At 35.0% G+C, this 17,367-nt stretch overlaps 1 protein-coding gene across 1 annotated transcript in view; it reads left to right on the forward strand.

Moving 5' to 3' along the window:
- LOC120624307 overlaps positions 1–16,859 on the forward strand; it is a 41,717-nt gene extending 24,858 nt beyond the window's left edge. The window contains exons 2-3 of the mRNA XM_039890772.1: positions 13,662–13,946; positions 15,661–16,859. Of these exons, the coding sequence (XP_039746706.1) occupies positions 13,662–13,946; positions 15,661–16,859 (1,484 nt within the window). The remainder of the gene's footprint in view (positions 1–13,661; positions 13,947–15,660) is intronic.
- Positions 16,860–17,367: the final 508 nt, after the last annotated feature.

The raw sequence follows: 17,367 nt of genomic DNA on the forward strand, positions 1-17,367 counted from the left end.
GGTACTGTAAAATATGCAAAAGTAAATATTGTACGTAAGCTGATACTAAAGCGTTACGTAATTAAATGGGAAATTTTGCGCGAAATTCCCTAAATTTATTAAAGCGGCAAACATTTTGTTTGCACAAAGCAAACATCCGAGCTATATTTGGGTCAATGCTGCCAGAAGTTACATACCACCGGCATTATATTGTTATTACGGCTATTTCGCCTTGTCACGCATTTTTTGGGGTTTCACTTTAACTGAAGGTATATAGAATGAAATCGCTGTTATTTAGAGTTTTACGAGTAGTTTTTAGGTTTTACTCATTTCTTATAATGGATTGGATTCGCCATTTGTAATTTTTTGTACCGAGCTGATGGCCTACTCATAATAAGAAGAAAATAACCGCATAAACAGAGCAATACTTTGCAGGCCAAGGACCATATCCCTAAAAGTCCATCACCCTGAGGCAAAGTGAAGTGAGAAACCTGAAACCTTTTTTATTCCACTGCAAGTTGACTGCAATCTCACCTGGTGGTTAGTGATAATACAGGCTAAGATGGTAGTGGGCTAATCTGTTAGGGAGTATGGTAGCCATACGTGACGTGCCGCTAAATTGCTTAGCGGCACGTCTATGTCGATAGGGTGGTAACTAGCCACGGCCAAAGCCTATACCATACCAGATCAGAGAAAATTCAGAAATTATAAATTCCTAAATTTGGCCTGCCGGGAATCGAACCCGGGGCTTACTTAAATAAATTCACAGCGCTCACCGTTGCGCCAGAGAACCACACCGGCAACCACGCCCTTGAGTAGTGCTGATTGGGTCAGTGGCGTGCATAGAGGGTATGCACAGGGTATGTAGATGATATAAAATTAAGAAAATCTTCATTACGAATTATAATAAACTTGAAAATAGGCATTGTAACAGTTACAAAAGCCTACCCTTAAGTATTTATAACTCTTAATGGAGTTTTTCTTCATTTTGTATCCACTGCATACCCTGTGGTATGCACAGTCCCACTCTATGCACCACCCCACCACTGGTTTGGGTGCAGAAATAAGAATAGCGGTTGTATTTAACCGGACGAGCTCTGCAACTCTACTACTACTACTGTTAATAATATCACTTACCAGAATTCACTGTGTATTGCAGAAACATAAATTGACACCGCAACAATTTCATTATCGACACCACACTATATCTTTTTAACTAAAATTTAAAAAAGCATTTAAAAACAACTTATAGACCTTTTGAGTCAGGCATTTTTAACAAGCTTTTAATAATCCGAGTTTCTAGTGTTTTGAAAAGAGCTGAGCGAGCGTAGTATTTCCCTGGATAAGCTCTGCCACAAAAAGCCTTAAAGCCTAATGACTTAAGAGTTAATTAAGATTACATTGATATTCAAGTACAAATGTGCGTGCAATTTCTTTTTTGATAATCCCTATCCCTATCCCTACTAATATTATAAATGTGAATGTAAGTTTGTTTCTTACGCTTTCACGCGAAAACTACTAAACCGGTTTTCATAAAACTTTTTATACATATTTTTGGAAGTGTTAGAAGTAATATTGGATACTTTTTATCCCGACATTAAGCGGTTCCTTTGAAAGAGGGGATGAGTGTTTGACGATTTTACAACATGACTCCGACAAATTATTACCGATTTAAATACTAACATTATAAATGTGAATGTAAGTTTGTTTGTTACGCTTTCACGCGAAAACCACTAAACCGATCTTCATGAAACTTTTTATACATATTTTTGGAAGTGTTAGAACTAATATAGGAGGCTTTTTATCCCGACATTAAGCGGTTCCTTTGGGAGAGGGGATGAGTGTTTGACGATTTTACACCATGACTCCGACAAATTATTACCGATTTAAATAATTATTTTTGTAGTACAAAAATAGAAGTTATAAAATGTGTTTAATTTTGTCCAAACTTAGTGTGGATTGAATGTGGTTGGAGATCGAGGACAGAACTTCTCAGCGGACAGCAGCAAACCTCATTTAAGGCTTAGCGATACTGAATACTTTAATTTTTTTTACATCTACCACTAAATTTAATACCATATCAAAAAACAGAATCAAACGCAGACGAAGTCGCGGGCAACAGCTAGTACTCTATACATGATTATTATTATCGGCCTCTAAGAATTCCACTGCCAAGCACAGAACATGACGCTGCGGTAAATCCTTCCAATGCACATTGGCTTTTTATTAATTTATTGAAACACTCAGATATACTAGTGGTATTAAATATCTCGCCAAACTGGACAACCAGTTTAACGGTGAGTTGGTATGCCTAAATATAGGATAGCAAATGAAGCCTTTTTTCATGATATCTAAATTACCTTCTGAGCCTCCCTTTGAGTTAAGAAAATTAAGAAAAGAGAAGTAAGAAAAGAAAAAAATTAACACAACACGGAAATTGAAATCACTGGTTTTCCATTTTTTCTCTTTACTCCGCCAAAACTTCGTGCCAAATTTCAAGATCGAGGACACTGGAGTACCCTTCAGACTTTGATTGCAGTCAGTGAGTGAGACTTTTAGTGAGCAAACACGGTTTGAATGCCAATATAAAGAGCTGTAGCGTTTTATATTGCGTTTTACAAGAAACCAAAAATTTTACAGCATTATATAAAATTTTCAAAATTCAAAATTCAAAATTCATTTATTTCAAGTAGGCCTAATATAAGCACTTTTGAAACGTCAAGTATGCATGTTTGTGTGACTCTACCACCGGTTCGGAAAGCAGATTCTACCGAGAAGAGCCGGCAAGAAACTCAGTAGTTGCTCTTTTCCAACATCAACATTTACAATCATTTTGCTATCTTGCGGGAGATGAGAGCGAGGCTGGCTGCTTCCATTCTACCTTGTCATTGAGGAATTCATCAAATGTATAGTAATCTCGCTGTACTAGATGCGTTTTTACACATTTTTTAAATGTATGCATTGGTAGGTCAAGAATTTCCTTAGGAATCATGTTGTAAAAGCGTATACTCAACCCCACAAAGGAGTTCTGCACCTTTCGCAGACGATATGCAGATATCACTAATTTATGACCGTTTCTGGTAAGTCGATTGTTAATTTCAGCTTTTGATTTATAAAGAGTAATATTTTGCCTCACAAAGACTATATTATTATAAATGTATTGCGAAGCTACTGTAAGAATACCTATTTCTTTAAATTTTTCACGAAGCGATTCGCGTGATCCAAGTTTTTATATTGATCGTACGGCTCTTTTCTGTAGTATAAATATACTTTCAATATCTGCAGCTTTTCCCCACAGCAAGATCCCATAGGACATAATACTGTGAAAGTATGCGAAATAAACAAGCCTAGCTGTTTCAACATCGGTAAGCTGTCTAATTTTCCTGATTGCATATGCAGCTGAGCTGAGTTTACTCGCTAGGCTTTCTATATGGGTACCCCACTGTAGTTTACAATCTAAGGTCACTCCTAGAAAAACAGTGGAGTTTTCTATTTTAAGTGTTTCTCCATTTATTATGATGTTTTTATCAATTTTTTTTACGTTAGGCAAAACAAATTCCAAACACTTGGTTTTTTTTGCATTTAAAAGTAAGTTATTAACAGTAAACCAGTCTGACACATGTGACAAAGCACGGTTTACGTCGTCAAAATTATCTTTGTTTCTATCAGTCTTAAAAATGAGAGATGTATCATCTGCGAACAGTACAATCTCACAAGTGCCCCTGACATGGTGTGGCAGATCATTTATATACACCAGAAACAATAAAGGACCCAAAATTGAGCCTTGTGGGACACCCATTAAGGCAGATGATCCCTTAGACTTTATGTCTTTTACGCATACCCTTTGAACTGTATCACTTAGATAAGAGGCAATTAAATTGAGTGCAACGTTTTTGATGCCATAGTGGCTTAGTTTTAATAACAACGTTTTGTGTTCAACGCAATCGAATGCTTTGGACAGATCACAGAAAACACCAATGGCATTCTGCGAACGTTCCCAGGCATCGTAAATATGCTTTATGAGTCTTGCGCCTGCATCCGTTGTACTACGACCTTTAGTGAAGCCGTACTGCTCCGGATGAAGTAAGTTATTTACATTAAAATGATTTAAAAGTTGATAAAGTATAATTTTTTCAAAGACCTTACTAAGAGTTGGCAAGATTGAAATAGGCCTGTAATTGTTAAGGTCATTTTTATGACCGGATTTAAAAAGGGGTATTAATTTACTACATTTCATTAGGTTCGGAAAAATACCCATATCAACACAATTTAATCATACTTTGAGGAAGGAAGGGACGCGTGCCTCTCACTCGCTCTCATTGTGAGCGCATAACGTGAGCGGAGCGTAACGCAGTTTCTTGAAGTGTCACCCGGCAAACCAATTTATAAGACGTTGTCACGTCAATAAATAAAATAGTTTATTCACAAGAATACATACAGTTTTTATAATGTAAAGTAATTATTATAATATTTATACTTACAAACAAATGCGTATCTCACAAATTATATTTATTCAAATGTATGATTTTACTTAATACCTACTAGGTCATATTTGTTGTTTTTTCGTTGTATCTAAACATTCTGTGACTTCCATATAGTATATTATTAACAAGGGTTAAATAAATATATGAGCTTATCTCAATTTACATGTTTCGATTCTCAATGGAGTTGATTGTTAAAAAAAATAAAAAAAAAAGTTGTACAATAATGCCTTATTCCTTTATATCCAATCCAGAACACTACGCAAAGGTGTCATTCAGACCAAGCAAGATTGATAACGTTTTTGCCCGGGAACGGTTCATTCGTTTTATTTTCCAGACTTGAGGGAATAAAGTGTTGTTTTTGATGAGCAAGAAGTAAGATAAACGGAGAGATTCCGGTTTATTTATTACGTTTGTCCTAGAAACTTGCAGCTAATGTTATTTCGCATTTTCATTGCAACGTTACCATAACGCATGTTCTGGATTAGTTTTCAATTAGAAGTTTTTCAATGATTTCAATTAAGTACAAAGCAATACAAAAATATCAAATAAAGGTCATTTTAGTCGTCGTACGTTAAGTAATAAGACCTGTAACTACTTATATTAGCCTGAAAATAAAGCAATCCTCACGTACTTACCTACGTGTGAAGTTCTATTTTTCGAATCCGCGTAACTTCAACAAAATCCATTCTTTGCGGATATATAGGTCGTTAAAGGAATCTATTTGTCGAATTTCGAGACTGTGGACTTTAAAGTTTTAGATATTTCGTGTCGGGAGCATCAGCAGAATCTTGCTTTTGTTTCTATAGATTGTTACGAAACGAAATATGCAAATCGCTTCGTTGTTGCTTTAAGCTAGGACACCCGGGACCTGGCCCGAAAATTTAACAATCGCCTCGCCTAGATTTACAGATTTCATTCTGTATCCTTTGGCATGCTCATTAAATCATTTATAAGTGGTTTAAGCTCTTGACTTCGTCCGCGCTATCCGTTTTTCTTCTGCTGGATACAGGAAAGAGAGATTTAGAGCTTTGAAACTCCGTGCTATTCAAATGGCTATAGAGTTAAAGATAGTAAAAAATATAGGAGTGAGTTGATTAGCGCTTGAAATCTCCATATTACTCGAATGGTTAGAGAATCATACAAGTTAACATTAGTAAAAAAAATGGAGAGAGGAATTCAGAGCTTCGAATCTCAATACTACTCTAATACCCCTAAAGAATCATTCAAGTATACAACAATAAGAAATTTTCTGTGTGGTGAAGGCAGGTCATACATACATGTACGGTACACAGAATATGTGACCTCCATTCCTCCAAGGGTGTGTCGTATAGGTGACTAAGGAAATTCAACCCTGTAATCGAATAAACGATGTGATGATCCCGACTGTATATTCGTCAACAATTAATTGAGGGCTCGCCTCTAAGACGTGCCTGTCTTATAAGGATTTCCGCACTACACGGTTTTACAGTTTCGAGTATACTGTACTATCAAATATGGTAACTTGAAATGTTAGTACTATACTATGGTTTAATATAAAACAATGAAATATTATGTACTGCAACAAAAATTTAATAAGTTGGTAATGCTGCAGGGTTGTCGCACTTCGGCTTTATTCACAAGGAAAGTAATTTATTTTATTATGCGGGGCTCAGGCGGTATGCCGGCGAATGTATTCAAATTTCTCGTTATTTGGTTCAACATTGAACGCGTTATTTTAATAATATCGATACAATTTAAGTGCATTCTTTTTTATTTATTTTCTCTTTACAATTATAAAAAATGGTGTGTATACTTAATTGAATTTTACATAACAACTGATTAAGGCAATAATACATGCGGGCGGTCTTTGGGAACTGCCGATAGAAATGTAAACGAAATCTATGTACATATAGCTAGCTAGCTATCTAGCTGTACCCTGCCAAGCTTCGCTGTGGCACATTGTGATTGAATGGTTGAGAGAAATAGATAAAAACAGTCCTTGATGCGTATTATATATCATGCTAAAATTTCAGCTCGATCGGTTCGGCAGAACTTTTTGAGTTTTTAAAGCGTACACAAACCAACATAACATTTATATATTCCTAGATAGAGCTCATAAAACGCATTCGGTGCCGATGTAGTAATAGAAGTACATGTTTCAAATCGGTTCATAATTGACAGAGTTCTAAGGTGACAAACAAAAGAAAATCAAACCGAATCGAGAACCTCCTCCTTTTTTGTAAATCGGTTTAAAGTGATTGAACAGCTTTTGAAAAAAATATGTTTTAACAAATTTATTAAAAAATTACTTTTGTAATAATCACGTAAACCACTATGGTTTTTTTGTAATACATAAATAAGATCTGTCTCAGTTTGTTATGTGAATAGGTATATCAATCAATCAATATCCTATAATAGTCCACTGCTGGGCTAAAGGCGTTTCCCAACGGGAGGGCGTGCCTATAATCATCACGCTTGACAGACGGATTGGTGATTGCAGTAGATGAATATGTGCAGTTTATTTATTATTAATATTGTTTTTATTATTATTAAATTCTTTATTTGTATACCACAATATATATATGACGGCGCGTCAAAGTTTAGAGTGAATACGGCCAAAGTTACTCTAGCGATGCGTCGCGTTTATGTAGCGGGGAAAAGGATCGCCATCTTGGTTTTTCGAGAGGCGGGAAGAAGAGCGCGCCGTTTTTGCGACGAATCGCTGTTTGTAAACTTAAACAAATTACTTTAAGATAGTCTTTATTGAAATTCTGATAATTAGTAATATATATTGGAATAATTATTATTGTGATATACTAGAGGAATATAATAATTTTGTGTTTGTACTGACTTGTGTTATTATTTTAAAAGAAGAGTTGTTAATTTACAATGAGTTCAGAAATGAGTTTAAAAGAAGGCCCTTCTGCGCTTTTATATATATAAAACATAATAAAAACAGAAACATAAAAAAATAAATAGAATACAAAAGGCGGACTTATCGCTTAATAGCGATCTCTGTCAGGCAATCAAGCCAAAGTTTACTAGGCTACATAAAATTGCTAATACATTCATGGGCAATTGTATATTATATTATAACAAATTAAATTATATTTTTATAAATATATATATTATTGCGATTTCCCTTCTCTCATTGCCTTATTCCAATAGTTAAGGTAGCCTGGAAGAGATCACTGTTAGTGATAAGGCCGCCTTTTGCATATAATTTATGTTAATGTAAGTGTTCCTGTGTGTGTTTCCTTTAGATGCAATAAAGTTGTTTAAATAAATAAATAAATAAAAATTACCACAAGAAGCGTAGGTAGGTAGGAGGTATTTAGGTTTAGATTCCGCTAATAAAAACAATTGCATAGAAAGAGTCAATTTAGCACTGTACATAATTTAAGGTAAAGGTAATAGGACTTTCTCGTTCAAAATCAACGAAATTAAATTGAAAGCAAACATCTCGCCGGAAACTATGTTTACCTCCCTCTCTAATCAACTCGCATAAGTACAGATCCTGAATACCATGACATTTGGCCCAATTAGATCGTCGCCTTAGCTAAATAATAATAATGAACGTAATGTTTACCATCTGATTCTGTAGGAGGTGATATTAATTTTAAGCCTAATAAATGTGTTGGCAACAAGCAATCAATAAAATGTATATCAACATAACAACGTTCGTTTTTATATAATAGTATTAAAGGTATTCCAACGTTAGTTGTAGAAAATATTTATTTCATGCTAATTAGTTATAATAATAATAATAATAATAATAATTTATTAACCAAAATTCACAAGTAGACTTAAAACTATTATGGTGTAATCATAAATTCTTACGAATTTTACCGTACACCACCGTGCCGTCGACAAAAGGTAACATCTATAGAAATTAATTAACCCCCCCACCTACTTACTACATCAATCAAGATATTCCATATAAATAAAATTCCCCCAATATAATTAGGTAGATACATCGGAAGTTTAAAATTGGTAGTAGGTAGGCAGGTAGGTACTATAAAAGTTGGTACACTTAATGGTAAACTTGTCCACCAATCCGCACTAGGCCAGCGTGGTTGACTACGGCCTTAACCCTTTCTCGTTGTGGGAGAAGACCCGTGCTCTGCAGTGGACCGGTAATAGGTTAATGTGATGATGGTTGTGACACTTTATATAAAAGTCTATATATTTTTCAGTTATAAATTTTTCTTACGCTTTTTATCACCAGCACAATAATATGGATCAACTTTTATGTGGGATGTACTCCTATGTATTTATATTTATTGAATCTTTAAACGAGCAATTCTTGTATATCTATACTTATAATAAATCTGTAACCGGAAGATTTCTGTACATTTAATATATTTTGAAAATTTTGACCGGAGGATGCTTTATAATCGATACTGAGTCCAAAAAAGATTTTTGTTTAATTTTTGTCTGTCTGTCTGTCCGGCCATCACGCGAAAACTACTAAACGGATTTAAATACAATTTGGTATATTGGTAGCTGATATTCCGGGTGAACATATAGGCTATTTTTATCCCGATAAATAAAAAGTTTCTTCCGGGATACGGGATAAAAGTTTTTATCAATAGCTCCGTTAAATTTGAACCGATTTTAATAATTCTTTTTTTATTTGAAAGGGTATAACCAATAAGCATGTATTGTCTAATTTTAACGAAGATCTGATAAATATTGTCGGAGATAAAGGACATAACTCTTCACAGACACTAGCAAGTCGCAAGGCATATTTTACAACGATCGAATGCATGTGTACCATCCTACTGATATTATAAATGCGAAAGTTTGTGAGGATTGATGTATGGATGGATGGATCTAAGTATGGATAGATGGTTTTAGTGTATATTTTACTATGGTTTTCTGTAAATTGGCTGAAATACTGACTTAGAGTTTTACTGGCGTACGCCGCAAAAATTAAAGTAAACGAGATTATCTACATAAAAATGCGCGAGGCTTTATGTCTAACTGTTATGTTTAAGTCACAATAACTATTTTTTTATAATTTTTCTTTCAAAACACTGGGATAATTTTTATATTTTGACATTCCTATATTAATACTTATCCAAATAAATAGTTTTATTACTATTAATTTTGATTATATACATGCAAATTCCTTTTTAAAATATTCAAATTGAACCTATCGCTTAGAAGTTGCGACGGGTATAGAAACGCAAAAAGCAAGCTAAATGCAGGGGGTCGCCCGGCCGCGAATAACATAGTGGAAATAAAACTGGACCTGGTAGGTTTTTTTAAGGTATTCAAACTTCAGCAAGGGTCAGCTTGTCAATTAATATAGATAAAAAACCTTTCCCTGAAGTCTCATAATCCCTAAGATTTAAAGTCTAAAAAAAAAAATCTTTATTTTATAAATTCCTAAAAAAAATCTTCATTTTATAAATTTTAAATGCATATAAATTTATAAACACTAATAAAAATTATAAAAATTCTTATCTTTATTTTATTACGTCTTAGAGAATAATATCAGGGTCTGATTTCAGTAAATAAAATCAGTGAAAACCTTTTCTTCTATCTTATGAATAGTAAATGTGCTTTCAGTTGAAAGGAAAATCAAAGAATTTCCACACGAACGCCTTACTGGACGTTGATAGTTCTCCAAAGTGACACGTTTAAACGTCGGAACCTCTCAAACATTCATAAAAATATAAGATAGGCATTTATCAGAATGTTTGTATTATTAATACGTGAAGCAAATACTTTTTACCTCTATTTACGAAAACTTCGCGGACGGAGGGGTATGAAATTTCCCACACCTAAAGTTTATGTAGAGGAGTGCAGAATGCTAATATATATTTTTTTTTTTATTTTATATTTTTAAAAAATTATGCATTACACATTCAATAAAACAATAAAAAAAAACTCATTACACACACTACCATGTATTTAACACATAAACAGATACACCCTTCATTTTATTCATTTCACAAATACCTACTACAACGTATGTATCAACACATACACGCATATATTATACTCTTTTTTTTTTTAGGTAAAACTTCTTTAGGCGCGAATAGGGAGTAACTCAGATTTTTTTCCGACGGGAGTAACGCTTACGTCAGACGTCTGTGTAGTTTCCGCTATTTAAAAATAATAATTTGGATTGGTCGTAAATATATGTCATATACTCCACGCTTCTTTACTTGTAATCCATCTAGTGGCAAATATCATAATAAATTAGAATTATGTACTTCCAATATTCCGAAAATTTCAACATGTAAAAAAAAAAAATTAATTGCAAAGTTTTATGAAAATCTCTAAATATACTTGTTTATTTAATACTTTTGTAATAATAAATTATTAATAAATTTTCTGATGGTTGCGACATTCTAAAATATTCAATGACAAGGTTATATTTAACATGTGCTACCTTCAATTTTTCACTCTCAATTCTATTTAACAAATGTAAATATTTATAAAAAGTGATATTAATGAATTCTAAATAGCATATAAAATGAAATAGAGGAGTCCCAGGAACCTTTTCGTTAACTCTTTCATCAATATATAACAATAAAAGTTTTACTGTTATATATTGATGAAAGAGTTTCAATCGCGCGTAAAGGTTATACGCACACACTATTTTTTATCGCTCGCGTTTGTATCAGTTGGATACAATTTACTTCGTTTTTTTAATAATTTTTCGATTATATTTTGTTTGAAATAATGTAGCCTTGGCGAAATCTGTGATTAAAGAAGTCTTTGACAAACTTAATAATTAAATTCTTGCTCTAAATGCTCTCAACACTTACAATTTAAATTAATTATGGTCGAATATATATTTAAATTAATTATGTCGAGTTCAATTACTGCTCTATATTTCTGCTAGCCTTCTAAGCCACTCTGGGCATTTTAACTATGGTTGGATGTGTGTTACCCAATCACTTTTTAATAGGTTTCGAGTTTTAATGATGATGAAAACTCATTTAAATCTAAAGTCCCATAATATATTAGGTCCTTACTTATGAAATTGGCGTTTTGTTTTGTTGCCACTTTGATCTCATATGTGTTTGTCAGTGATGTCCCAAAAGAAAATACAGTGCGTCTTTGGTTTCAACGTTCTCGATCTTGAAATTGCAATCTGCAAAACCAGCCGCATAATAAAGAATCGAAGGCTATTGTGGGTGGGTCCATCGCAAAACATGTCCGAGCTAGCTGCAGGCTGTGATCTTATTGATAAAACAAAAAAAAACAAATTAGAGGGTACCTTATAAATTGAGTGCATAAAACCGACAAACGCGCGGCGTCTTCTGCGTTACATTACACAACCGGCCCAATAATAAAGGGATTTTAAATCTAATTTTGACTGTGATGATAAGTGGTTCTCAAAATCCTGTACGAAGATCAGAAATACTCATCGCAATGCTTGAACCCTGGCGAACCAGCGAAATCCTGCCCCAAGCGAAAATTGACTCAAAAAAAATCGTTGTGAGCATTTGGTGGACTAGTGCCGGTGTCGATCAACATAGCTTTCTTAAATCTGGCCAGACGATTATGGTGGATGCCTTTTGTTAGCAACTGCAAACCATGATGGAAAAGCTAGCTGCTGAACTACCGAAGCTGTTCAATGGCTCTAGGCCACTGCTGCTTCAGAACAATGCTAGACCACACACTGCACAACAGACGGCTACCAAATTAAAGACGCTTCAATTGGAATGTCTAAAACATCCACCACAAGGGAGGACCCTGACCTTGCTCCAACATAGTAACATTTTTTTTCGCCGGCCGTAAAGGCCGTCAAGGATTTTATTGATTCCTGTCAGAATGGTTTTTTTAGTAAATGGATCAATGAGCTACCTATGAATTGGCAAAAGTGCTTAGATAACATATGCTTTGATTAGATAAACATATTATATTTATAAAAAACTACATTATATTCCTCCCTTACAAAACGCCAATTTCGTATGTAAGGATCTAATATTAACCATTTAAATTGTATCAAATCTTTTTACTAGTAAAATATATTAATGATATAAATAACTCTTATTCCAAATTCTGAACAATATTTTCAACAAAATAGCAATAAAGAACATTCTTATTAAATCCAAGTTATAATAAAACTGAAGTTGGACAAAAGATAATGACAACAGACAAAATTTTCTCAAACAAAAATAAAAAAATATTAAAACCAAAAGCTCCGCCGGTCTCATTTGCTCATCGAGTACCAAACTTTTTATTCCTTTGAGACAGATAAAGTGAATGGAGCATTCCTGGGGGAACTGTAATCAATCTTGCTTATGAATGACACCTTTTCATGGTATTTTGTATTGGGTTTGATCAAAAAGAAGTGAAGAAGATGAAATATTTCAATATACCCATTTTTTTGATCCATTTATTTTTATATTGATAGCGAGTCGGTAAATGATTGACATAACCGTCTTTACATGTAACGAAATACTTAAACACGATGATATATTACTTTTATATGTATTTAATGATATGTAATAAAGCTAAATTCCAATCATTCACCGTCTGACTGACTGTCTTATTGCTAACAATCACGTTGTCGTTTACATCTGATTAAAAAGAATTTTACGAAAATACAGAGTGTATTAATATGGGTGTGAAAAGGTATTTAGAAGACAAAAGTACTACGTTTTTTATGTTTAGTGTGCTAAGTCCCTACGATTTTTTTTTTGATTCAAGCAATGAGAATATAACTTGCTTTAGTTCGGTTGACTAGTGCATGAAACTTTCTAATTCTGACAAGAGGTCCACGCAGTGGTCCGGTATCGGGTTGACGATGATGGTATAAAGCCAAAGTGAGTCGGCTAGGTAAAAATGAGATAAGATAAAATAGATACTCAATATTTTTTTTGCTTAGATTCAGAAATCCGTCAAATTTATGTAAATTCAATTTATATTAACTCCAATCTTTGAGTCCATAAGAGAGCGGGAGGAAAAATTGGAATTCAAATTCTCCGAATTTATTAAGAAAAAAGATTAACAAAGAGAGCAAACTACAGTGTAAAAAAAGATTCTTTGCATATCAAAAAGTTGATTATAGCCAAGGTTGGCCTTGGGTCTCAATAAAACTTTTCCATTTTCAGCTGTGATTTTCTATATAAATGTTTAAAAAACTTTGTATGAAATGTGCAGTGTATCTGTTATTTTTTGACACTTTTTACACTAGTTATATTTGTATTCAATCGTCGTCGTATAATAAAATATTTTTCTTTGTTCCAGATATCAACATAACCATTCTGCTAACTGGCATAGCGATTCTATACATAATAAAACTAACTGACTGTGATATAATCACTAACACGTCAAAAGATAATGTAAAACAAAACAGCAGTACATACAATGATGTCAAAGAGCCAGAGCCTTTGCCAGTATTGCACGGAAATGACACCAGATGCAGAATATCGGAGTACCAGTGTTTTAATAAAAAATGTATACCGATAAACCGGTTTTGCGACGGCAGTAATGACTGTGGGGATGCTTCCGATGAACCAAGACATTGCACACGTAAGAAACACTATTTTCTTTCATCATAGTCATTTTTGTTTTTGCCACACCCACACTCGTTTTTTTTCGCCTGTCCGAAGGTTGACTGGTAGAAAATGCTTTAGCATTAAGTACGCCTTTTGAAAACCATAGTTTTTTGGTGTGCATTAAAGGGTTTACAAAAAAAACATTTATAAATATTTAATACCTATTGTCAGCGTCTTAGAATGAGAAAGGCTTAGGCCGCGGGCCACGCTGGCCAAGTGCGGATAGAATTCACACGTCTTTAAAAATATTATACAGAAATCGCCGGCATGCAGGTTTCCATACAATGTATTTCGTGATTAAAACCTGTGATATTCACTTGGAAATCATATCATCATCAATCGATCAATTAAAATTTATTGAATCTATTTTTCTTTTATAATATTATTTGGCGTTAACTCTCGTATATAAAAATGTACAGATGCTGAATTTTTGTTTAAATAGATTCAATGACGTCCAAATTAAATGGGCTTTATTTATTTATTTCGGCTTAAAGTCTTATATACTATATTTATTTTGTCTTAAAGTCTTAGTGAACGAATGTATAATTTAAGCTGTTGAAAAGGCTGGTAAACAATACTGAATTTGTATGAATAGATTCAATGGAAGAATCACGAAAATCGGTCAACGATACTAAGAGGAATCAGTGTCAAAAATATTTAAATAAAAGCAAGAACCTTTCCATTTCTAAAAATGGCAAAAAAATTTGCTAAAATGATTTCAGCGAAATTTTACACAACGGCCTAACGGAAACTGCTGTCACGAGAGCGTGTTCCATACATTTGATAATGGATGGATGGACTCCAGAAATAAAACGATAATCTGGAAGTGTCATGAATATAAATCCGTATTTTATTGAAAGATTATTTAATATTGTTTATGTAAACCCGCTATTTGGCACAGCAAATGTTTGGGATAGTAAACGGGGCTGCCAAAAATATTTTTATATTGTGTGTAAAATATGTTATTAAATTTCCCCTTGCAGAATCATAAATTTTCAGTTACAGTTATTTGTTGTGCTTTTATTTTTGGAAAGAGACTTCTTTTGTAGGGGTATTACGGGATTCAAGAAAATGTTCTTGCCATCTAAAACACTAATGATCATGCTCCAAATTAGACCCCTTTTTTTAAAATTTGCGCCCGCGTTTCATTGGTGTTAATCTTGCAAAAACTGTGGTATTTTTCCCAGGGTAAAATTGCGCAGGCACTGGGAGGTATATCTCTTAGAGAGATCTCTTATACTTAGAAGAAGTAGTTTTCTTGTCCACATCATTTCGTTTTTAAGACTTCGTGCTGCTAAGTAAATAAATAAAAATAATACTCTAGGATGCAAGCTATCCCTTTTCAAAATTTGACCAATACAAGTTTAGCTGCGATGTTCTGCATAGGTAACCAAGCCAATTATTTTCTATACTGCGTTAGAGATTCTCAGATATTTTCCTGGATATAAAGCTTTCCCACCTCGGCAAAAAAAATAAAAAGGTATATTTCTGGAAAATATGTGTTTATATCTATCTCAAGCTGTCATAAAGCTCACTGTCATAAGCTCGTCAGTTGCGCGAGCGCCGCGCCCCGTATCGGTCGTGTGCAGTGTGCCTGCTGTACGGCGGCGCTGCAGTTTTTTGAAAAATGACGTTATCGTGCAATAATTGTAGGGTCGTAATATGTGAATTATTAACGTACGTAAAAGCAAAATTGTCTGTGGCTGATGAAGACAGCATTGTGAGGATTTGTGCCGCGACCTTCTCATTGGAGGAGATCGAGGAAAGTTATAAATTGCTCGTCGATTCCCTACCGCAGGATCTGCGTAAAACTGCGAGGAGAGGAAAAGGCAAAGAAAACCGTTTTTTAAACGACATAATCAGTCTTTTTAAGGGCACTGACCCTGATGTTTTGCCAGTGTTTGTAGCGAGAGACTTAGATAAGTTACCCCCGATTACGTTTGACCACCTTGACGTCTCAAAACTACTCAAGGATCTGGCCGTTGTGCAGGCCGAGATAAAAGATATTAAGTCGTCATATGTAACTATCGACCAGCTGGAAAAAGTGAGAACTGAGTGCCAAAGTTACCGATATACATCGCCGCCCTTCTCAGCTGCAAAGGTGAATATGAAAAGAGGCGCATATCGGGACAGTGGGCCCATTGGATTGTCGCAACTCGATGATACGATCATTACAAATCACAGCGATCGTCCTAACGTTGAGTCGTCATCTCCGAGAGATCTTAGTTTAAACTATAGGAGCATAAATTATATGGAAGGTAGTGCGGCGGATAGTTATAAATCTCAACGTATCCGGAGCGGCGAAGGCGCGCGCGCGGCGGAGCAGGTGAGCGCCGAGGGCGCGGGCGGCGCGGGTGATGTGTCATCGCAACCAGCGGTGAGTGCGCTGAGCGCTCAGACGGCCAGCGAGACGGCTCCGATCCGGGCAGCGGGTGTGTTGTCGTTCGCTGAGGTGACTAAGACGGAAGGCGAGTGGAATGTTGTACAGCGTCGGAAACCGAAAACGAGATCGTATCGTTACCAGGGAGTCGCGGGGGTCTCCAATGACGAGAATTGTAACTTTAAAGCCGTCGAAAGAAAAGTCCCAATTTTTATTACCATGATACACAAAGACACCACGGAGAAGGATATTGTGGATTACGTCTATAACAAAACGAAAGAGCATATCAATCTCGAAAAGATTTCCTTTTTACGAGGAAACAAGGACTATAACGCGTACAAATTTTTTGTATCAGAGCGGAAAATAGAAATATTTTTAGATGCAACACTCTGGCCGGAGGGAGTAATATTCAGGCGTTTCGTCAATTTCAAGCGAAATAACAGCAGTGGTGCGAACGGGGTGGCGACGAATACCGTGAACGGCCCTACCCCGACTGTTAATGGATAAAAGATTCACCTGTAATTTAGTAAGCTTCAACTGTAAAAGTATAAAGCGCTCAGTTGACAATGTGAGGCTTTTGTGTCAGTCGGCGAGTGTGATAGCACTTCAAGAAACGTGGTTATTTGGGCATGATATTCAGTTTCTTAGCGGGATTGATGAGCGTTTCGGCAGCACGGGCACTTCTGCTATGGATGCGGCGGCGGGCATGGTGTGCGGCCGGCCTTATGGAGGTGTAGCGCTGCTATGGAATAAAAGTGTTTTCCAAAATGTGTCGGTCGTGTGTTGTGATAATCCACGAATATGTGCCATAAAAATAGTGATGGGCGATAGGTCTATTTTAGTGTTTAGTATTTATATGCCTACAGATAAAATAGTGAACCTTACGGAATTCACTGATTGCCTCAGTTCGGTGAGTGCTATTATTAACAGTATGAACGTAGAATGTGTTTACATCCTTGGCGACTTTAACGCCCATCCGAATGAACGTTTTTATAACGAGCTGACGTGTTTTTGT

This window comes from Pararge aegeria, chromosome 6 (genome assembly GCF_905163445.1).
Source record: "Pararge aegeria chromosome 6, ilParAegt1.1, whole genome shotgun sequence".
NCBI lineage: Eukaryota > Metazoa > Arthropoda > Insecta > Lepidoptera > Nymphalidae > Pararge > Pararge aegeria.